General features: G+C 40.3%; 2 protein-coding genes across 3 annotated transcripts in view; one reads left to right on the top strand and one right to left on the bottom strand.

Moving 5' to 3' along the window:
* LOC138970984 (ligand of Numb protein X 2-like) overlaps positions 1-14,988 on the bottom strand; it is a 59,480-nt gene extending 44,492 nt beyond the window's left edge. Inside the window, exons 1-2 of one of the 2 annotated variants that reach the window (XM_070343568.1) lie at positions 14,931-14,988; positions 4,630-5,665 (exon numbers count right to left, since the gene is read on the bottom strand). In XM_070343568.1, coding sequence (XP_070199669.1) covers positions 4,630-5,012 — 383 coding nt within the window. In that variant the 5' untranslated portion in view covers positions 5,013-5,665; positions 14,931-14,988. Of the gene's footprint in view, positions 1-4,629; positions 5,666-7,097; positions 8,155-14,930 lie in introns of those variants that run through there. The other variant, XM_070343569.1, reaches the window with a different exon arrangement.
* A 1,445-nt stretch (positions 14,989-16,433) lies between these two features.
* Positions 16,434-24,311, top strand: part of LOC138970982 (bridge-like lipid transfer protein family member 3B) — an 86,811-nt gene continuing 78,933 nt past the window's right edge. Inside the window, exons 1-2 of the mRNA XM_070343565.1 lie at positions 16,434-16,592; positions 17,736-17,898. Coding sequence (XP_070199666.1) covers positions 16,549-16,592; positions 17,736-17,898 — 207 coding nt within the window. The 5' untranslated portion in view covers positions 16,434-16,548. The remainder of the gene's footprint in view (positions 16,593-17,735; positions 17,899-24,311) is intronic.

Below are 24,311 nucleotides of genomic sequence, written 5' to 3'. Positions count from 1 at the left end.
TCCTGATTCCAAAAACATATAGATATGATATGTTTGCATTAAAAACACGCTCAGAAAGTTAAAACAAAGAGAGGTACAGTATTAAAGCGTACTATGAAGCACAGCGCAACCGCTACCGCGCCAAACAGGCTCGTCACTTTCACTGCATTTTGCACTAGCGGCGGACTACGTTCAGTTTCATTCTGTGAGTTCCACAGCTTGACTAAATGTAGTAATTTCGCCTTACGCGACTTGTTATTCTTATTTTAGGTTGCCTACATCAATATAAACTTTCCCACGTGACATTATAGGCCAAGTCACTATCGAGGGTGTGTGTCTAAAACATGTGGACATCAGCACGTATCAACTGTTTGTCTTGGTAAAAGCAAGGGTATTCACTCTTTGACAATTCGTACACAAACACGACAGAGTTATTTCCGGAATTCGTCTAGTGCCAGTATCTCCGTAATTTTAATAAATGTTCACTTTTAGCACGGCTATACTACCATAGATCAAGGCAAAATCGGGTGATCACAGAAAAAGCGGCGTGGGCGACAGCAGTGTAGATTGAATACTGCGGTGTAGGTGGCACGGTTAAGCGATTTCGAATTCATTATTGATCGAATGCGTGTCCAAACCACCCACCCTTGCGTTTTAACGGCATCACTGACTTCGGTTTAGGTCCTACAGTTTATGCCTGAGTGCATGCAACTGTAAGTATTTCGGAAGCAACAATCCAGACTAATGAAATGTACATTCCTTCTCGTATAAACAATCATGTAAACCACCACCGATCTGTTCAGGGTTTTTACTTGGGATAAGAGCATGCTTCCACTTTCACAAATAAAAGAGCATATATATCACAACTTTTTTTTGTCCCATGAAACTTAAAGGCATATGTACTCGATGACTATACACGCTAATTGCTTTACCAACAGCTGGAGACATGCTAAATTAAGTTCCCTGCAAAATATTGTGGTCTAGGACCCCTTCAATGTTGAGATATGTTAATTTTCATTTTGATCTGGATCGTCCTATTTATAGATTTGGCAACACATGTAACGTTGATGCAAGGGAGCTAACACCGCGGCTTTGTTGACATCCTCACTTTTTCAGAGGCTAGAACAAGCTGTAATGCATGTATTATGGTCCGCGCATGGTGACATATCGTCATTATAATTATGGTCTTATGGTGCGTTTGACATCGATTATGGGCAAACTACACTTTGTAAACACGGGAGCGCGTACATATGCCTTTAAATGTGACCCAGATTCTGTACTGAGCAACGACATTTCACATGCGCGCATGCACTTGCAGTATTTTAATTTGCTGGTAGATCATACTCAGCATGATCCAGTGTATTTTTACTTTAATCAACCTACTGGCTGCTTTCCATACATGACCAGAAAGACAAATCATTAGGTTTTTTCCCCTGGTGTACAAGAGAATGAGTACACACCTATCTTACGCACTTTTTCACTCGGAAGCATTTTATGAGAGAAAAAAAACAAAAACTTTCATGTTACATCCCCATACTTCCACTGGCACTGCCCTTCCCCGTTTCAGGGCTCCCCGCCTTATTTCTAAGACCCTATTTTTCCAGACTGTGTCAGTGTGCAACATCTTGAAAGTTACCTCTATTTTAAGACTCCCTCTGGTTTAAGACCTAAGTTTTTTTTAGACTGCGGTGGCATGTCTTAAAAACAGGGAGGAGGAGGAGGAGGGAGAGGTGGCCCCACTGCATTCATCGTCCACAGCTCGTGATATGCACCGGACCACCAGCATCCCCCCAGTCTCCCTTTCACTATTAATCACACGGCACTCCCCCTCAAACAAATCAATATGTGTGTGGGTGCATGGTGCAGTAGGCCGCGTTAGTCGCCCGTGGTACTGGCAGTGGTAGGGCAAAAAGAAATTAGACTGAAATTGTATAATCAATTACGAAAAGAGTGTGTCGCAGCTTCACGAGACCATAGACCTATATTAGATATAGGTGCCTGACGAGACTCAGTGACATAATCAGAAAGAGTGAAAAACACATAGTGAGTGTGTTCGTGGAGAAAAGAATCGTGCCACAACCCATATGCAGGGAGAGAAAGGGTCACACTCACACACAGGGCATCCACAGCCTTTCATTGTGGAACAGGAGCAACAACTCCTTGGTGTCTCTTTCACCCATAGCATATGTATAAAATTATACTTTTATTTTTAAACCATATCATGTCATAGTTCGGTGAAATAACGTGAGTTCCTTTCATGCGTGCACTCTGTACAATTTTCTGCAACACCTTAAAAGTTTCTGAGCCCTCCTCACTCAGTGAGTGACTTCACAAAGCTCAAAACCTCATAGGGGGGGGACTATTTCATTTGGCTTACGTGCTCAAAAGAGTCTATTGCGCAAGGCTCAGAAGCTCAATTAACCAAGGAGTTCTGCCTGTCTATTCTCATCTGCCAAATGACACCCAGTCCCAAACACCCTCCCCCTACATCCCCCAATCCTTTGAAAGCACACGGCCACACGCCTACCCCAGCTACTATACTCCCACGTTGGTACTATAATGAGGATTCTGATTATTCAGGCCTTAGACTGAAAGGCAGCTTGATGAGTTTAGAAAACTTGCCTGGACCAATTTCTACTCACTATGCATACAACTGAGCACACACAACGATGCTGTCTATTTATTCTTCCTGATAATCAAATGTCCATACCATTCCTCAAAAATGAATAAATACTGTGGTGTAATACTTTAAAATAGAAACTCAGATACCCGCTTCTTGGTGCTCTTGAAGTATGAAGTTCTTATCTGGACCCCAACATTGAATTGAGGTTTGGGTACCAAAACTACCATCAGTACTTGTACTGTCAAATTAAACGCATACACATGGCAGCCAACCAACCAACCATACATCTGCAGAATGATTCACAACAAAACTAAAACAATATCCAATAAATCAAAATCACAGTTGACAACACACCACAGCTTCTTCTGAAATGCAAACAGTTATTTTACACCGCTAAAAATCAGAAACTGAAAGATTTTTTCAAATCAAACATTTGGTTTAAGCGGAATACTGTTTCTGAAAGCGAAGAAAGACAGAATTGGTCATTTTATTCTTGAAAGCAACCTGCACAGAGATTTTTCTTAGAAACCTTTCTTCTGTGTTTCCTGTCTCCAAGCCACCTAGCTTTCATGCAACATTAAAAGAAAAAGAAAGGACAAGAAAACAAGCTAAGTCGAGCAGTCTCAAATCATTTTGTGAATTTGTCAGTCTAAACCCTAAACGAATGAAACGGAATACACTCGATACTTTTTGACAACTCCTAGGCTGGTTGGAACCCGTACATGTAAATATATTTTATGATTCAGGAAATAATACAAACTCCATGGATCCAAGGTAACCATTTCTTCAACTGTCATTGCAATTTTAATCTGAAGCAAAATCTTAATTAAAAAATTAGTTAATTCAATTATTTGAGCTTCCGAGCTGATATGCAATCCCATAGTCAAGGCCGGGTCCAACAAATTTGTTTTGAGCCTTTTTGACAAAAAAACAACCAATTTGATTGAAAAATGCGGTTGCCATAGAGTGTCTCAAGTGTCAAATTTTGTACAGGATGGATGTATATATATATATATATATATATATATATATATATATAGATATATATGACATTAAAGAGATTTATTAAAACAAAACACACGTAGGAATATTATCTGGAAAAATTCACATGTAAAATTTTTTATTCTTCTGTTCAGTAGTTTTCTGGGAATTGCAGCTGCAAGCCTAAATCAGAGCAGTTGTAAATAGCCATCAGGCATGGGAATTGAAAATTGTAAAAAAGGCTGAAAATTAATAACTGAAGATGCGAAGCGTCAAGTCGACGGCGCGAAGCGCCTAGCCTTACTAGGGGGGGTCCGGGGGCATGGCACCCCCCCCCCCCCCCCCGAAAAAAAATTATCCAAAGAACCCAGATGGTGCAATCTGGTGTCATCTGAGCTCCAAGTTTGCCATTAAATTCTGTTTTTAGAATCAGAGTTTTTAGTACCAATTTTTGCTTTTTTGAAGAAAAAAATATATACATGTATTATATGGTTTAAATTTGTTAAAAACTTGATCTGTTGAAACAAACAGGAAAATGTAACTTGTAACACAATCTGTACAATCTGGTTTACTTTCAAACATAAAAGTTCAAGTAACTGAGGCGGGCGGTAGCAGTGCGTGAACAAAGTACGGAAAGTTTTCGCTGGCTTTTGCGCAAAGGCAAAAGTAACCAGTGCTTTTTTTGTGTGCCTCCCCCCTTTATTTTTTCGGCGGACACTTTTGCTTTTTCGGCGGAACAAAAAAAAAATTGGACAATTTCCATGCCTGAGCCATGTACATAATTATTATTTAAAATTTTTCTTTTCTTTTTCATGCTTACTTTGTTTGTGTTGTTGTCTAGCCATACTCATGTAATTTATACATAAGTGTATGTGCTTAAGTTGTAAATGCAAAGAATGTGTATGAGTGCGCCTTGTGGTGAGATATGTGCGCGTTATAAATTCTCGTATTAATATTATTAATACATTTAAATCAAATACTGACTAAGTGTAAAAAACAAAAAGCACTTTACTGTAAACACCACAACACTGATATTGCCCACTGACCTTCTGACCAGGATACTGGACAGCTGACACTCCTTGAGGGACAGGGCCTTGCGGTCAATGGGACACTGGCGCTGGATGCGCAGGTAGTTTCGCAGGCACCGCGCGCAGAAGGTGTGTCCGCATCGCGTGTCCAGAGGACTGACCAGCGGCTGAAGACAGATCTGACACATCAGGTCCTCGTCCACTGCCTGGTAGTAGTCGTACAGGTGAGTGCCCTGAGGCTCGTGAAGCTGACCGCATGACGCACACACTGTGGGGTCCCATGTGGAATGCGGCAGCGACATGCTGTTCTGCTGTTTCTCCGGCGACCCTTCCTCACAGCTTACATCTGAGGAGTGAGTGGATGTCCCTGCTGAATCTCCAGTGACGTTTTCTTCCAGCATTAAATGTATGGAGCGAGTGGTTCAAGAATGAAGTGTCTTCCTTCCCCTTTCTGGCAGCCTACATGTTATGGAGTGAGTGGTTCTGCTTGCCGTTTCTCCTGCAATGCTTTCTCACAGCTTTACAGATACAGAGTGAGCAGTTCAGCAGTGAAATATGTTCCTTCTCCTCACTTTTGGCTTCAGTGCAACATTTTGTTTATGTGCGCAGACAGTGGTTTTAAACAGGTAGGGTTTTACAATTTTTCCTCGGCGTTTCTGGCCCAAGAACAGGATTCCTTGTGTAACCTTTTTTTTCACATTTGCGCAAGTTTTTTTTCTTCTTCACAAAATGAAAGAACTGAGGACAGACGCTTCAGTGCACACTATACAAACACCGATTGTAACACTTTGACACAGGGCGAGATCCCTGTCTCACCCACTTCCCCACCTCCACCACCCCCTCAACACAGACCAACGGAATCCTTCCTGATGTGGTGACTACCGCCCTGTCCTACTCGCACAAAAAACCATCCAGTCACATTTTCTAGCCTTTAAGCAACGTCCCCACATAAAGAAAAGACTGAGAGAATGGCCTGGGCATCATGACGTCTGATGGGCTGGGAACCCTCAACTCATCTTGGATGTCGCTGCCCTGCTAAACTGTTGTCGTGGGCCTGCAGCAGAAAAAAAACACAAACATTTATTGAGTTGCTGAATAACACAATGTCATAGCAAACACTATGAACAACTGAATTCACATCTTTATCCAAATATCTAAAAAAAATCAAGACGTAAAAAGGAGCGAGTTTTAAATTTGCAGAGATTATGAACAGTTTTTAAAAATAGGTGTTCCACTGTATCACTTAATAAGATTAGTCAGTGTGTGCATGCATGCACGCACACACCCACACACACAGGTAGGTATCCTTTTAGGTTGGCAGGAGAATCAATATAACTGACTGCGCGAGCAAAAATTGCCACAAAAGTTATAAGAACAGCCACACAGACGTCCAACATTCACAAATCTATCCCACAATTCTGTTAGAACTTAGAGTTCTGAGACAAACCAGGCATGGGAATTGAAAAAAAGTAAAAAAGGCTGAACATTTGTAAGTTATATCAAAGTCGACGGCACGAAGCGCTTAGCCTTACTAGGGGGGTCCAGGGGCATGCCCTCACAGGCTGAGAAATGTCAAGGAATCACTTACACAGGCAAGATATGTAACATTTCAGCCTCTCCAGCCCCTAAAAACTCTTTACTGACGCAGAAAAGCAATCTCCCAGAATATATTTTGAGTCGCTAACTCTACTCCAGTGCCAAAGAAAACTTAAAAACACATCTCGAGCCGTTTTCCCAGGCAGGTTATTCACTCAAACGTCGCTCTTCTCATGCGGGCCTAATGGTAAACACATGGTAGATTTTAACCTTCTGTTTGTCTTGGAGTTCTAATGGTGCAAACATCCTGGGTTCTGAGCATGGCCTTTTTTAACAGAGATATATGCACAAGCAGCTGTTAAATCTGTAAACACAGGTAGGAATCTCTGCCGAGGCACCTTGACCCAGTCACAAAACAAACACACACAAAAACACAGTACAACAAAAAGGACATTAACAAATAATGAACAAAAACCACACACACACACACACACAAAGTGTGAATTGTAAAGAAACAACTATTCTGCTGTTCATCTGGGTTAGGGACACACAGACAGAGACTGATATGTGACAGTTTAACAGACAAGATTTTTCCTTTTTCTTTATAATTATTGTCTATGATAAGAAATGTACTGGTTTAGAATACAACCATAACAATGCAAACCAATAACACCAATCTTACAATGCTATCACTCATAGTCATAGGAACATCTTAAGTATTCCACGCACAATAAATGTATTTTGGTTCAACCAAATACATGCACACATACATGTGTATATATATTAAAATTAAACCAAATTAATTATGCATGAGAAAGCTGAACATTTTGTTACAAACCAACTCCTGACCTGAAACATTCTCAATCAATTCTCCCTTTCAGCTCAACATTCCACCCACAACACATGATTGAACACTTCACCAGGAATACATTTCTCTGTGTACAACTTACCGGCAACACACCAAAACACATGTAGTCAAAAAGAAAATGCTGCTGAGGGTGCTGGTCGACAAACTCTAGCAGGAACAGGAACCGTCTACGCATACATCAATAGTGTGAAAACACACACACCATCCTTTCTCCCCAAAGGCAAAGCCAATCAATAAAGTGAATGAATATTTGTAAGGTTTCTAACCACTCTCCCCCAGCACAATAGCAACTCCTCAATGACACTACACAGGTGGTCCCTTATGTCCACTGTGGCGTGAAATCCTCCCAGTCAGGTGTGTCACACTGATCCTTCTCCCCCCAAAATCGGGACTATGTGTGTGTGTAGTCGGGTGAACACCAGTCTTACCCTATCACTAACATAGGTCACAACCACTAAAATAGCTGGCCGGTCTTTCCTTGACATAAGCCTTAGTCAGGCTGAAAATAACCGCCTGAGAGCGGCCCCCACAGCAAACAGCTGACAACTCAACTGTGCATGTAATAAAGCAGGCCAGCCTCGTTGCTCTCCCTTTGTTCACACGATCACCGTCCTCTTCAGACAAATGACACGCGTTCGCGCACGGCTAGAAAACACACACAGAGAGGCTCCGATCAAAAGACGGAACTTGAAGACTGTCTTTGAACACAGCATCACCCCTCTTGCTTTGCCCTACAAAGAAATGGCTGACGTAGGAAAAGTACAGTACACTCCCATACATGTACAAGATCGAGGTATTGATTTTTCACACTAATGTATTACAGCCAGCCTTCTCAGACAAGAGACTGTGACCGTCTGGGTGCTGATGAAACCCAACATGTCTGGCTTTGAAAAGGAATGTTTCTTACATCACAGCTAAAAATAGCTGCCGACGTGTCCTTGTCTCCCTCCCCCCTCCATGAAGGGCAAATTAAGAGATAGAGAGAAAGGGGCAGGGAGGGAGAAAGAAAGGGCCTTATTTGAAAACAAACTTAGAGTTAGATGCCTGGCTAAATGCTAATATGAATGTCCCATCAGGCGACACTAACCTTGCCATACTATGATGGATGCAAAGAAGATGATCAATAAATCATGTTGAGGGGATGACAAACTGGTTGCCCATTGTCATAAAAAGTGACACAACTAGCACTTATTTACCCAATGAAATACAGGGCACCCCCCCCCCCCCCCCCTTTCAATAAAATTCAAAAACTGAAAAAAATCTCAACAAACAAGTCACATAAGCGAAATAAAGACATTGATAAATTCAATCTGTGGGCCTTTTAAAATGAAACTAAAGGCACTGCATCTTTTTTCACCAGGACTAGCAACTCACAGTCACAGGCTGGCCGAAAACTTGCAGCCGAGACAGCGCTGACACATTGCTTTGAAAACACAAAGCCAAATAAGCCTAATTCGCATAAAGGTGTCAAAAGAGATTTTTTTCCCCCAGCTGGTTTCCAATCCAAACACAAAAAATAAATAACAGATTTGAATTCAGGAGGTGATGAATACAATGCAATTATTTTTTAATTTCTTTGCAAAAACTTGATTTCAATTCCAATTTTAATTGAAAAAAAATAAGGATTTAATTTGTAAGCTTCTGATCTGAAATGGAATCCCATAGTCCGGACTGAGTCAAAGAATGTTTGACCAAGATTTCCATCAATTTGGTTAAACAAGAAGAGCAAACGCTCGATCGAGTCACTTTCGCAGTTCTGAATATTATATGAGGCATCAGATGGACAAAAAGCTACAGATGTAAATAATTTGATGTAAAGAATAATCCAATAAAGTTTGAATCAAATCCGATGAATAGTTTCAGAGATATGATATTTCAACTAACAGACTAACACTGACCGATTACATAGCTCTAGTCACTTTTTCTCAAGTGACTCAAAAAAAAAACAAAAAAAATATATAAAAAAAAAATATAAAAAAAAAAAAGGTCAAAGGTCAACAAAACCATCGTTAAAGTGTAGAGGTCATTGGAGGTCACGACTAAACAAAATATGAGCCCGATCGCTTTGATAGTTTCCGAGAAAAGTCCAACGTTAAGGTGGTGTCTACGGCCGGCCGGCCGGACGGACGGCCGGACAGACTAACACTGACCGATTACATAGAGTCACTTTTTCTCAAGTGACTCAAAAATGGGGTTGGGACAGTTCTGCCTGAACTTTATCTAAAAACAAGAAGAGCAAACGCTCGATCGAGTCACTTTCGCAGTTCTGAATATTATATGAGGCATCAGATGGACAGGAAGAAATTGCTATTCACAACACAATGAGTCACGTTCACATAAAATTTGAGCCCGGTCACTTTTATAGTTTCCGAGAAAAGCCCAACGTTAAGTTGTGTGTTGCCGAACAGAAAAGGCTAGTTATCTCCCTTGTTTTTCTGATAACGTTCGTAAAAGGCTACAGATGTAAATACTTTGATGTAAAGAATAATCCTACAAAGTTTCAATCACATCCGATGAACTTTGTCAAAGATATAAAATGTCTAATTTTTCCTTTGACGCTGACCTGTGACCTTGAAAAAGGTCAAAGGTCAACGAAACCATCGTTAAAGTGTAGAGGTCATTGGAGGTCACGACTAAACAAAATATGAGCCCGATCGCTTTGATAGTTTCCGAGAAAAGTCCAACGTTAAGGTGGTGTCTATGGACGGCCGGCCAGTCGGCCGGCCGTCCGGCCGGACGGCCGGCCGGACAGACTAACACTGACCGATTACATAGTCACATTTTCTCAAGTGACTCAAAAATGGATATGATGTCATCAAAGCCATAAGTTGAAAAAATGGAGTGGAAAAAACACTATGCCTGGAGATATTATCTGGAAGAATTTGTGTAAAGTTTCATGGAGAGTAGTTTTCCAGAAATCCTTCAACACACACATACACCATCACCCTCGACCCCAGTCTGAAAACATTTAGTTAAAAAAAACTTACGAAAACATGTGTAAATTTTACAAAGCTATAGATTCAACAAGAAAAGCAAATGCTTACAACTCCCCTTTGTCATGTCCCATTACAGTGGACAAGGGTCAACTAAACTGGGGTCATGTCGGGAGATACTCCAACCCTAGAATAGTGAAAAGTTTAGCTGTACCACGGACACTGTGCAGACATGAGCAATTTTCCAAATTTTTAGTCACCATGTGGGCTAGTTAACAAAGACGAAAGCGAAAGACCTTTTTTCATAGTGAAATAACTGAGGTAGAAGATGATGTATCGTGTAAATTTAATTTGACTTTCATGAAATTACCGTCTAGTCTTAGGCACTCGAGTATTCAAATTAAACACACAACAAGAAGAGCAAACGCTCGATCGAGTCACTTTCGCAGTTCTGAATATTATATGAGGCATCAGATGGACAAAAAGCTACAGATGTAAATAATTTGATGTAAGGCCAAAAAAAAAAAAATTGTCTGTTTAGGGTAAGGCCAAAAAAAAATAGGTCTGTTTACGGTAACATAGGCCAAAAAAATAGGGTCGGTAGGTCAGGATTTTTTTTTTCCCCAAAAAACCCCATATTTTTACGTTATTTTGCAAAAAAACCAAGATTTTTTTATTTTTTTTCCCCAAATGCCAAAAAAAAGTCTAGGGTCGCGCGAAAAAACTAGGGTCGGTCGGTTTACCGTAAACAGACCTATTTTTTTTTTTGGCCTAACATGACCAAAAAAAGTAGGGTCGGTAGGTAGGTAGGTTTTTTTTTTTTTTTTTTTTTTTTTTTTTTTTGTAAATGCTATGTTGGCTGAACATTCACTTCTTATATTTGATGAATACATGTTTTCAAAACTAACGTATAAATAAAACAGAGAGAAAGGGAGAGAAAGAAACGCCAAATGTCTCTTTTTAGCATTTTTACCTCTTTTTTTTTTCTTTTTTTTTTTAAATCAAAAAAAAGTTTTTGGGTCGGCGCCAAATCGATAGGGTCGGTCGGGTTACCCTAAACAGACAATTTTTTTTTTTTGGCCTAAAGAATAATCCTATAAAGTTTGAATCAAATCCGATGAATAGTTTCAGAGATATGATATTTCAACTAACAGACTAACACTGACCGATTACATAGAGTCACTTTTTCTCAAGTGACTCAATAAAAAAATAATAAAAATAAAAAATAATAAAAAAAAAAATTTAAAAAAGGTCAAAGGTCAACAAAACCATCGTTAAAGTGTAGAGGTCATTGGAGGTCACGACTAAACAAAATATGAGCCCGATCGCTTTGATAGTTTCCGAGAAAAGTCCAACGTTAAGGTGGTGTCTACGGCCGGCCGGACAGACTAACACTGACCGATTACATAGAGTCACTTTTTCTCAAGTGACTCAAAAACACAGGAATAGGTATCTGATTGCTCTGGAGTTTGAATTTGTCTTTTCTCACAATAAACTGTCCCTTTCATTATTTATCTAAAACAGCCGTGTCCTTTTTGCTTTTCACCCTTGGTGTGACAATATAATATATAGGTGCAGTGCTAGTGATCCTTATCTAGCCTTCCTTTCTGCAAGCAAATGTCAGTTTTGTCCACTCATCGAACACAAGGACACATACACAGAGCGTTTGTACATAAAAATGAGCAACTGATGTCTGTCTTTTTTTTCTTTTCTTCTTCCTTCCTTTTTACTTAAAGTTCCATGTACCTCAAAACTAATCAACTACTGTGTACCATAACATAAGCTCATGTTTATGGAAAACCCTTTCGTGAACTACTTGACAAGGTAATGAATTTAGAAAAGTGGTTTGGCAATGAGAGTTCATGTATTTGGGCGCAGTAAAATAAATTTAGAACTTCAGAATGTGTTTGTTTGCATGCTTTCACTTTTCAGAAAGAAAAATAGCAGAATGAAAGGTTTAAAAACATGACACAGTAAATGAACAGAGTTGCCTCCCTTGTCTCTTTCTATCTTTTATCACTTGAGACAATGACTGAATGAGACGCCACACCCCCCCCCCCCCCCCCATTCCACCAAAAAAAGGCTGTTGCTAACTTTTAAAAGGTTAAATGTAACCAAAGTAAAAAAAACATGGTGTATTGGGTATGAAAGTACTCAATACGAATTAAGCACTAATTTGGGGCTCAAAAGATAAAGAAGTGACAAATTTTAACGGTCCGTTACCAATCGATGGAAGAGAACAACTTTACTATCTAATTCAGAAGTAATTGTGTCGTTGAGTGTGATTGTGTTGTGTGTACACATTTTGAAATGTGCTGTATGAGTACTCATTTGCAAAATCCTGAGGACTAAAGCTTTACACTAGCTAAGGTGGCGATCACTTTCTAAAATTTTGTTCCCTGACAGTCATTTCTAGTCGCCTGGGGCGAGTGGGCAACTGATGATCTGATCTTGCGGATGCCTGGACACTAGTAAATGTAAGCTCTGCTTCAGCATTGTTGCACCTCATTGGAACTCCCTCCGGTCTACACTTACATTTGCCCAGGATATTAACTCATTTGATTCCTGGATGCAAACAAAAAATGTATCATGGATTTTGACGAATAGATCACAAAATGAGCTTGTAATACAGACTTAAAGGACCATAACAGGCTGTTTTTGGTGTCAAAAACGTGTTCATTTGCATTTTGGCGTGACTTAGGTTAACCAGACATATGCATGCCGTAGGAAATTGTTTTCTCACCTTCCCTCGCAGGGTTTAGTTTATTTTGGAATCGTTTTGGGCCATAATCCGACGAATTTCGTGGCTGAAGCGAAGCGTTTTCGCGTTCCGATCTGGCGGCCATTGAATGTATCCCGAACGTCCGCGAGAGTACGGAAGTGGTGAATTCTGGGTAACCATTCCGATGACGTCACAAACAGTTATCATGGCAGAAGCAACTTTAGCTGCTGAACCATACAGTTTTGAGCCTGGGGGTTAAAATCAAGGGTCTGCGCGCCCCGTGATTTGTAATTTTTTTTACAAATCACGTTAATGCTCCCGATATTTTCTTCTCATCTCCATAGTCAAGGCACAAAAACAAAATCCCTTGACTTTTGGGGTAGCGCGACTGTTGATGTTTAGATTTTTGTTGTTGTCATTACTAGATTGTCCCGTCGCTGGAAAATTCGGGTCACTTCCTCCTAGTGCAAAGCTAGCAGCAACAGAGTCGCGCTACCCCAAAGTCAAGGGATCTATGGGATTTTTTGCTCTTTTTACATTTAGTCAAGTGTGTGTGTGTAGAGCGATTCAGACCAAACTACTGGACCGATCTTTATGAAATTTTACATGAGAGTTCGCTGGTTTCTCAACAATGGTGTTGTTGTTGTTGTTGTTGATGTTGTTATTGTTGATGTAGTTTCGCTGGTTTCTCAACAATAGTGTTGTTGTAGTTGTTGTCGTTTCTTTGTTTTCGGGTCCAGCCGATTTATTTTCACAGCCCATTCCTGCTTGAGCCTTGAGTCGGATGGAAACAAATGAAAACTCAAGCCCGAGTCCTTTTTTTGCAACTCCGAACATACGGCAGCAGCACACTCTCTCGGCATGATGTCGGGAGTACGCGCGCATCCACGGCTGCAGCAAAGACGCAGACCGAGCGTCGCTACTTTCGCTTCCGATGCCTGTCTGTGACGCCACAGCCAACGGCTTGCCGCCGCGGGGATTTTGAAGTCTCGCGTAGCAGACGAATTTGGCCGCTTTTTGAGCATGCATTTTGTGTAAAATTAGACTGATGCAACACAAAACCTGTGATTTACTGTTTGGTTTTTGTATCTTTAGATGCTTACCTATATCATTAAACCAACCCCAACTGCTTTAGCTGACCTTAAAAAGAGCCTGTTGGGGTCCTTTATAACATATAAATAAGACAATGAGGGGATGTCTTCACAGACTGGAGGCCTCGGCTATATATATATGCTTGTCCCATACAGCTACTAGTATGACTAGTACTACTAATTCGTCAATTTAGTGTACGAACAACATAAAGTACATGGATATAATTATAATATATATTCTCTTGCATAGCTTCTTGCTTGTAAATTTCATTAAAAGAATAACATACCGCCATGATGATAGTACACACAACGGTGAACCACTCATTAACAGCGCTTTTTGCTGTCATTAAAACAATCAACTGACTGTTCATATCATATAAATAGTAGTTACTGCATCTTGCAAGCTTGTTATTGCGCATATCTTTGGCTTCTTTCAAATGAGCAAATATAGAAGATCTACCCATATAACACTTTGCACAATTCTTCTAACGTTCCGTACAGCCCTTCCGACTTCGTAAAATGAGGGCTAAGTGTCCAGCTGAAAGTGTGTGCATGTGTGAAAGAGAGAGACTCGGGTTCATTCCGATTCACAATATGCCCGGACTGCCAACCATCATCAAAATTAAATGAACGGAGAATTAGGCTAGCAATACAAAATGACTGCAGCACTTTACCTGCATGGCAACGATGTGGACAGAAAGCAGCATAAGACAGAAATCAACGGCTCTTTGTTCAATGGAGGAAGTGCTGTGACCTGACGAGGACAATGCACTCTCAGGACACTGACCCACTACCACTCGCAGAGGCGATCAGTCAGGCCAGTGTCTTCATTACTCCATTCCTTCCAACCAAATACCTTCACAATAAAAGCAATCGTTTTTTGTCTTGTCTGCATCAGTCCCAAAGAACACGTAAACACTTCACAATCGACAAATTAAAAAATACCCCAAAATAACAGTGTCAGCCAAGCAAACATGGCTCCTCCGACAGAAAATGGCACCGGCGATCAAGGCATTTCAAGCAACTTTTATCTCTTGCAGCCTGCAGATCTGCCCTTAATATATACTGCAACAGCTACTCAACAGTCTCTAGAGTTCTCTGCGTACAGATAAGGTAGAATTGCTTCAAAATTCCATTCAATTTTGCGTTTATATAACACAGATACTTACCATTTTCGTGGTTTTGGTCGGAAGTTCAGCCATAATGGATGCAGACAGACTGGTGATGTCATATCCCCCGTCTGAGGCGCTGACAGGGATAACATTATTTATTATTGTTCAGATAAAACAAGAAAATCTATGCAGATTTACCATAAACAATAACAGAGGGAGAGCATTTATAATAATCAAAGAGTCTGAGCTATAATGTTCCAACTTATCAAACAACTAAGCAAACTATTCACACGGTGAACACCAACTAATAAATAACTAGATCCTGCAACGGACCTTTTTAAATTGTTAACCCTGCCGCAGGATTGGAAGTCAAAACTAGACTTGCTCTGGTTTTGAGTGTAATTTTTCTATTTTTGTTCCTCTTTTAGTCCAAACAGTTTAAAGTCCTGTCTTGATTTCAATTGTTCGTTTTGCTATCAGATATGGGGAAACTACTAGTGAGAACTATGACAGTATATATGTGGTACAATCAGGGTTTATGTGCACGTGTGATTTATCCTGTTTCTTGTTTGTGTGGTTTAAAAAAAAATTCACAGAAACACACACACACACACACACACACACACACACACACACACACACACACACACACACACACACACACAAAGATCGAGAGAAGAAGAAAAACATGAGGGGAAAACACAGAAAAAAAGAGACTAACCATATTTTATTATGTATAACACGCGCGATCAGTTTCCATAAGCACCATTACAACAACAACAACAATCAATCAATCAATCAATATGAGGCTTACATCGCGCGTGATTCCGTGTGTACAGTTCTAAGCGCAGGGATTTTTTTTTTTTTTTTTTTTTGCAATTTATATCGCGCACATATTCGAGGCGCAGGGATTTATTTTTGCCGTGTGAGATGGAATTTTTTTACACAAGACATCACGCATTCACATCGGCCAGTAGCAGCAACAACAACAACAACAACAACAACAACAACAACAACAACAACAACAACAACAACAACAACTCGAAACTGAAAAATAAACGTTGAAGACAAAACACAAGGCAAAATTATCATGAGACATATATTCATGGCACACTGTCTCTGACAGCACATTTGTTGACAATTAGAAACAGCAGTTACAAAGGCAGGCAAAAACAAAAACAAACTTGCTAATCATGACCCCAGCTGAATGAATTAGAACTATGTCAGGACTGGCAAAACACATATCTGCTGACATTTTTGCTTTTGAATTTGCAACCGTTTTGCAAGTAAGTTGATTTACATGCTAGGAAGTAATCATTTCACACGAAGCCATGGTTGACGTTTTTTCGCATCTTCCAGGAAGTCCAATTCCTGATCCCATTTTTAACTATGTCAAAGTCGCATAGAACGCTATAAGCAAGTAGGTGCATTTACATCAAATAAACTACCAATATTTTCAAAAACTAGATTTTAATGAACAATTTGGCTTATTTTACTGAAGAGTTTTTATTTTTTAAACTGTTGCAGAATGAGTTTGTTATATTTTCAGTGTTGCCAGAGACAAATAGGAGTGACGACATGGCGTTGTGAAGAGTGGGCACCCTGAGTTCGGGTGCATCGTCTGCACATAATGTGATTGCTCCTTTCTGGTTCAGCGGAAAAAAGTGGTCTCACTATGGCCTCCTTATTGAAGAATCAGATTTTGAAACATCTTTACAAGTAAGTAAATTATAATTATTGATAGTTCTCATTTCAGGAACAGCTTTTGACGGCGGCTGTTCAAGAATTTTTCATTTTTTTCTAGACTAATCAGTGTGAGGGAACACGCAGGAGCCTGTGTCAGTTTTAATTTAGACTGTCCCCCCGTGATTTCAAGTTGACTTGTTTCGACGAACATATTTTTGCTTTTGGGTGTTTGTGAATTGCCGTTTTTTGGAACATGTACTTTGCTTGTTTTACCTCTGCATCCAGTGCTTGTACAACTACAACTGTACAAGTTTGATCTTGCGAAATCATATTCATAAACATAAATCTGTACTTTCCATTTTAACTATGAAGTTGAGTTGGGCTGATTTTGGGTGTGTTTGTTAGTTAAGGATACGAATAAATAAAGAATCGACATGACTCTTTCTGACACTGACAGTAATTATTTTTGTAATCAGGAAATCTGAAATTAAGATGCAGATCTTGAGGACATGATGTAGCCTACAGCTGGAAGAAAATTGAAAGAATAAAGATATTGTTCAGATGATTGATGAATTGGGACCTCTTTCTGGATAAGGATAAGGAGGATAAGATTTTATATAGTCCTGTAAGGTGACCCTCATGGAAATTCAGGCTGCTTTCTCCCTGGGGAAAGCGAGCTGCCATCCAGTATACAGCGCTACCCATATTTTTTTTATTTTTCCTGCATGCGTGTATTCATGTTTCCAAGCCCTGAGACTTTCGCTGTGAACTTGAGTTCTTTATCGTGCGCATGCTAGCACACGGGGGTGTTCGGACACCGAGGAGAGTCTGCACAAAGTTGACTCCGGGAAATAAATTCCTCGCCGAACGTAGGGATCGAACCCATGCCGATAGCGACAACTGGTTTTGAAACCAACGCCGCTACCGACTGAGCTATTTCCCCGCAACACACACGGTACCTGCAACTATTTGATGTAGGACGTACTGCACCAACACTAAATTCAGGTTGTTAATCTTTTGAAGTGGTGCAGGCATTAATTCTGAGTTCTCTTGCAGATTCTGTGTGTGTGTGTAGTTGTGTGTGTGTGTGTGTGTATGCATGGTATCTGTGTCTAGGTGCAAACCATTCAAAATGTTCTTGATTGAGTTTTTTGTTTGTTTTTCTTTCCTGCATAGATATACCAAGAACCTCTCCTCCGACAAACTTAATGTGAGTACCATCAAAGGAGAGGGGGAGTTGTCGAATTTGGAGTTGGACGAAGATGTGCTGACAGATTTATTAGAACTTCCCACCTGGCTCAAGATCACCCGTGCTTCATGCAACAGAGTAGCTATAAAGGTGAGGAACTTGTGCGTAAAATTACTCTAACAGTAACAGAACTTAGAACACTAACAGAGGTCGCACTTTGAAATGCCATAGGGCTGCATCAGTGCATGTTCACCTGCCTAGATTTACTTCAGAATAAGTAATTTGGATAGACTCATAATGATAGCTATCGATGCTCAAAACAGATTCAAGGTCTGTTGTCAGCCAGTGGTGACTTGTTCATGGTGACTATGTCTTTGTTGTATAATGGTAAGATTTTATAGGCAAATAGATCCACCTTCAAAAATCCCATATATATATGACAATGCAGCACACCCCCACACACACACACACAATGACACATGTATACATACACACCTTAGCGGATAATGGCAATATTCACTTTTAGTTTTATGGCAGAATAACTGCGATAAAGCAAATTTTGTCATCATGAGTCGTATTCTTAGCAACTATTTTTTTGCAGCAAAGCAGTTTTTGTGCAGAAAACAGCTTTTCTTGCAGCTTTTTATTTTTTTATTCATTTTTTAGCAACAGTTTTTCTGCAGAAAAACCAATGCCCTGGTAAAGGATCATTCCTTTCTTTCTCTCTGCCAGTGCCAACACACACACCCCCCCCCCCCCACACACACACACGCACAGACACACGCACTCATCCGACACCCCCCTGCAACGTTTTTCATCTCAGTTTTTCTGCAGAACAAAAACTAACAGTAGAACTAGAAGAAAACAAGTCGCGTAAGGCGAAAATACAACATTTAGTCAAGTAGCTGTCGAACTCACAGAATGAAACTGAACGCAATGCAACGCAGCAAGACCGTATACTCGTAGCATCGTCAGTCCACCGCTCACGGCAAAGGCAATGAAATTGACAAGAAGAGCGGGGTAGTAGTTGCGCTGAGAAGGATAGCACGCTTTTCTGTACCTCTCTTCGTTTTAACTTTCTGAGCGTGTTTTTAATCCAAACATATCATATCTATATGTTTTTGGAATCAGGAACCGACATGGAATAAGATGAAAGTGTTTTTAAATTGATTTCAAAAATTTAATTTTAATAATAATTTTTATATATTTAATTTTCAGAGCTTGTTTTTAATCCAAATATAACATATTTATATGTTTTTGGAATCAGCAAATGATGGAAAATAAGATGAACGTAAATTTGGATCGTTTTTTAAAAAAAATTTTTTTTTACAATTTTCAGAGTTTTAATGACCAAAGTCATCAATTAATTTTTAAGCCACCAAGCTGAAATGCAATACTGAAGTCCAGGCTTTGTCGAACATTACTTGACCAAAATTTCAACCAATTTGGTTGAAAAATGAGGGCGTGACAGTGCCGCCTCAACTTTCACGAAATGCCGGATATGACGTCATCAAAGACATTTATCAAAAAAATGAAAAAAATGTCTGGGGATATCATACCCAGGAACTCTCATGTCAAATTCCATAAAGATCGGTCCAGTAGTTGTATGAATCGCTCTACACACACAGACACACACACACACGCACATACACCACGACCCTCGTCTCGATTCCCCCATCTACGTTAAAACATTTAGTCAAAACTTGAACAATGACTGTCAAGATCTGTGTAAAATGTCATATTTTAGTCAAAAATACAAATATTATTTATGTATCGATCGATTCTGGTTATAATTCCTTTCAGTTTTTATGATTCAACGCACACAAACATGCACTATTTTGTACTCTCGGCTGGCCGCCTAAATAAGAATTTGTGTCGGCCTCTGACGTCACATGGCTCAAAGAAGGAAAATCCAGTGTTTAATCGATACCTTAGTTATTAGAGGCAGCAAGATAAAACAGGTTTGGTTCAGGTCAGAAATCAGGCAATGCATAATGGTGATATCCATCTTGTCAGTCACTTTAGAAGTGCACACAATCACTGTTATTCCCCCCTCTGCTTCTTTACCTCTGTAAACTTGTAGGGGTAGTTATTTTTCGATAATGACCCAGCAACCAAACAAATAACGACCCAGCAACAGCCTGAATCCCCGATAGTGCAATGGGTTGAAAATTGTTCTGTTTCGGTACTACTTTTTGCGACTGAAAAGTTCCGAACGCTCTAACGTACGAAGTATACATCTCTGGAGCAAACAATACAAACATACCGCATTTAAATTAACAACTACAGGCCTGAACACATGAATCTTCATATAAAATCCATGAGTTCGGTTGTTTTCTGAATCTAGATTTGCCGTGCTCACGCGTTCATCACAAGTAATTTCCCGCAAGGCTCATACTTTGTCTAGCGACAAGAGTAGTTCCCCTTCTTTTCACTCAGTTTCTTCGACAACAGACTGCAATCCGACGGTCAGTTTTCAACAATATTTCATTTAATAAACAGATCACACGCAACCAAATGCACACATCTCATCAATTTAAACAACATAAAGCGGTTTCATACACTATTTTCCCCAGAAAACTGAACTTCATACAGTTTTTAACGTTGGAACACGGGTGCAAAAGTTCGTCTGCTAGTCCCATTTGACGAAAGAACAGTCATTATCCTAAGCGATACCAAAACATATACAGAACACACAATATCTGCCTTTGCCGCCACAGCAGAATAACAGCATATCTGTGTACTTGATTTTAGTCCAAAATAGGAAAACTGACAAGAAGTGTTAACAGAATGGAATGATTTGCACGGAACTATACAACCGCGCATTAATCGATCGCCTGCGCAGGTTGACTGGTTGAGTGAATAGGATTCGATCAAACTTTCGCAAAAAACCTCCTCTTTTCTTTGAATAACTGAAGAAAGGAGGAATAAAGTGGTTACACACCTCGTCTCAGTGATCATCAAAAATAATGGTCTCAGTTCGCGGTCATGAAAAAGCTCGCTAAAGCTCGCATTTTTCATGATCCGCTAACTTCGACCATTATTTTTGATAATCACTGAGACTCGGCATGTAACCTCTACTTATACAGCAGTGCCTCAAACTAGAGCATAGCTTTCACCAGAGATGAGTTGCCCAGAGCGGTCTGCCTCGGGTCGCCCGCAGTGCGCATGACAGAAAGCCGTTTCTTGGGGCAGTGCAGGAAAGCGCTCGCGAAGCACTCAGCGAGCGGCTTTGGGATATGCTCGCCCACCGCGCGCTTCGTTTTCGAAGATGGCGGCGGTGTTTACACTGCGATGCCGTGTAGTGTGTCGCGGTCTTCTCGGCGTGGTTTTCGACGTGACCCGAGGTATCCACCGTTTTTGACTCACATGCAAAGCAAAAGTGAGTCTGACTCTATGTACTCACCCGAGTCGTCCGTCCGTCCGGACGTCCGGAAAACTTTAACGTTGGATATTTCTTGGACACTATTCAGTCTATCAGTACCAAATTTGGCAAGATGGTGTATGATGACAAGGCCCCAAAAAACATACATAGCATCTTGACCTTGCTTCAAGGTCAAGGTCGCAGGGGCCATAAATGTTGCCTAAAAACCAGCTATTTTTCCCATTTTTCCCATTTTCTCTGAAGTTTTTGAGATTCAATACCTCACCTATATGTGATATATAGGGCAAAGTAAGCCCCATCTTTTGATACCAGTTTGGTTTACCTTGCTTCAAGGTCAAGGTCACAGGAGCTCTTCAAAGTTGGATTGTATACATATTTTGAAGTGACCTTGACCCTGAACTATGGAAGATAACTGTTTCAAACTTAAAAATTATGTGGGGCACATGTTATGCTTTCATCATGAGACACATTTGGTCACATATGATCAAGGTCAAGGTCACTTTGACCCTTATGAAATGTGACCAAAATAAGGTAGTGAACCACTAAAAGTGACCATATCTCATGGTAGAAAGAGCCAATAAGCACCATTGTACTTCCTATGTCTTGAATTACCAGCTTTGTGTTGCATGACCTTGGATCACCTTGACCTTGGGTCAAGGTCACATGTATTTTGGTAGGAAAAATGTGTAAAGCATGTGAGTCGTATGGGCTTTGCCCTTCTTGTTCAAGGTTAAGGGACTACACCAGCTAAATTTCCCATCATAACTACGTTCTGTCTAACGATTTCACTGACCGAATCGTCTGCTAGTTTAAGAAGTGCAACTTTTTTCATATCTCGCAGCATTCGTGCCTTCTTCGTCGCCATCTTGAAGCGATTTGCCTCGTTATGATCCCGTTGCATAGACCAATCCAGAGCGACTTTGCTCTGAGCGGGCCACTGTGATTCTGAGCAACGCATGGATGAATCTATCTTTGATATTTAAAAAAACAAAATTGTAACATAGTGTTAATAGTTATAACACATAGCCCTTCCTCGTCAGTATTATACGTTATTTGTATTTTTGACCAAATGATGACATTTTACATAGATCTCGACAATCAGTGTTCCTCCGAGACCGTGATCTATGTCAAATGTCATATTTTGGTCAAAAATACAAATAACATTTCTGTATCGATCGATTCTGGTTATAATTCCTTTTCGTTTTTATGATTGAACGCACACAAACATGCACTATTTTGTAGCCTCGGCTGGCCGCCTAAATATGAAGTTTTGTCGGCCTCTGACGTCACATGGCTTAAAGAAGGGAAATCCAGTGTTATACATGTATAAAATGTGACCTATTTTAGGCATGCAAATGTAGCTCGCATTGGCTCATGTTGGATGATAGCAAACAGACTGAGTGTAAATGTAATGGTCAGAAAATGTGTCTAGACCGTAAGTCCTTCGAGCAACATGTACTGTAAAGTGTAACCAACTATCGCTCAGGTGAACAGCAATTTTAAATCACTGTGACATACATGGCACATGTACTGCTTTTCCACTGGTGTCCGCCAGTTTCAGGTACATATAGATAGGTTGTAAAATTGTGTAACGTAGTCTAACTGCTGGTGGTTTTTCTCCCTTGTGTTATCAGGAGAGAATTTAACCATTACTCTGTGCATGATGCAATGACCTTGAAGGCCTGCTAACTGAGACATGCACATAAATTCCATATACAGGGGCGGACCTAGGGGGGGGTTCCTGGGTGCCCGGAACCCCCCCCCCCCCCCCCCCCCCCCCATCGTTTTTATTTTTGTATTTTTTTTTTTAGTAAAACAATAAAGCGCTTGTACTTTCCTTCCTTCCAAATGCAACATGAACCCATTTTCCTTACCGTTTGTGTACAAAATCAGCCATAGCTCAGATTAATATCAAAATTCATTCTTGCTGATAACAAGCATGAACTAAAATGTGTGAATTATTTTTGAAATGATTAGTTATACTGAAATAGTAGTTCATATAAAATAGCACATTGCCTTCTCAAAGTCAAAGGTGCACATATTTGTACACGCATATTTACTGAATAGATACCTTGTTATCTTCCAGGAGAGGCCTCCGATTGACCTAAAAAAATAAAATTCCTTCAGCATCTGGGGGGCAAAGCACCCCAGACCCCCCAACAGGGATTTGCCCCTGGACCCCACCGGGGCCTGAGCGGCCCCTGGACCCCTTCTCCAATTTGGAACCCCCCCCTTATCCACAACTAGGTCCGCCCCTGATATACATGGACATGTGTAAATCATATGCCTTTATGTGATGCAAAATGTATCAATCAAAAAGTGTTGATTCATTTTCTTTTTCTTTTGATAAATTGTCTTGTCCTGTTCTCAGCATTATCAAACAAATTACAGTGGGTGGGTTGGAAGCATGGAGCTCTTGTTCTGAATCTGTTTTACAACTGCCATACCTGTCTTTACTGTCATATTGTTAGTTTACTGTTTCGGACTTGCCCTTTTCCTCAAAGAAAACCAGATCTAGGACTAGTCATGTGTATGCTTGTGCTCACACACCTGCACACAAACATGCAAACACAAAAATATACATATGAATGGGCCAACAACGCTATTTCACAGTTGGAATCAGTGATAAATGATATTAACACTGGCCTTTACACAGCCTGGACTAATAATAATAATAATAACTGGACATTTTTAAGTGCCTAACCTATGGCTCTAGGCCCTAATGGATAACTTACTGTATGGAAAACTGCTGGTGATACAGGAGAACTTAGTTCTATCATTCTGCAGTGGAACCCCCCTTTTAAGACCTCCAAAAGTCTGGAAAAATCAGGTCTTAAAAATGAGGGAGTCTTTATCTGGACTGGGTGGCCGAGTGGTAACGCACTTGCGCTCGGAAGCGAGAGGTTGCGAGTTCGACCCTGGGTCAGGGCGTTAGCAATTTTCTCCCCCCTTTCCTAACCTAGGTGGTGGGTTCAAGTGCTAGTCTTTCGGATGAGACGAAAAACCGAGGTCCCTTTGTGTATACTACATTAGGGTGTGCACGTTAAAGATTGACAAAAGGGTCTTTCCTGGCAAAATTGTATAGGCATAGATAAAAATGTCCACCAAAATACCCGTGTGACTTGGAATAATAGGCCGTGAAAAGTAGGATATGCGCCGAAATGGCTGCGATCTGCTG

The sequence above is a fragment of the Littorina saxatilis genome, linkage group LG7, assembly GCF_037325665.1.
Source record: "Littorina saxatilis isolate snail1 linkage group LG7, US_GU_Lsax_2.0, whole genome shotgun sequence".
NCBI lineage: Eukaryota > Metazoa > Mollusca > Gastropoda > Littorinimorpha > Littorinidae > Littorina > Littorina saxatilis.
Note: the sequence above shows the minus strand (reverse complement) of the source record. Positions and strands in the feature narration are given on the sequence as shown.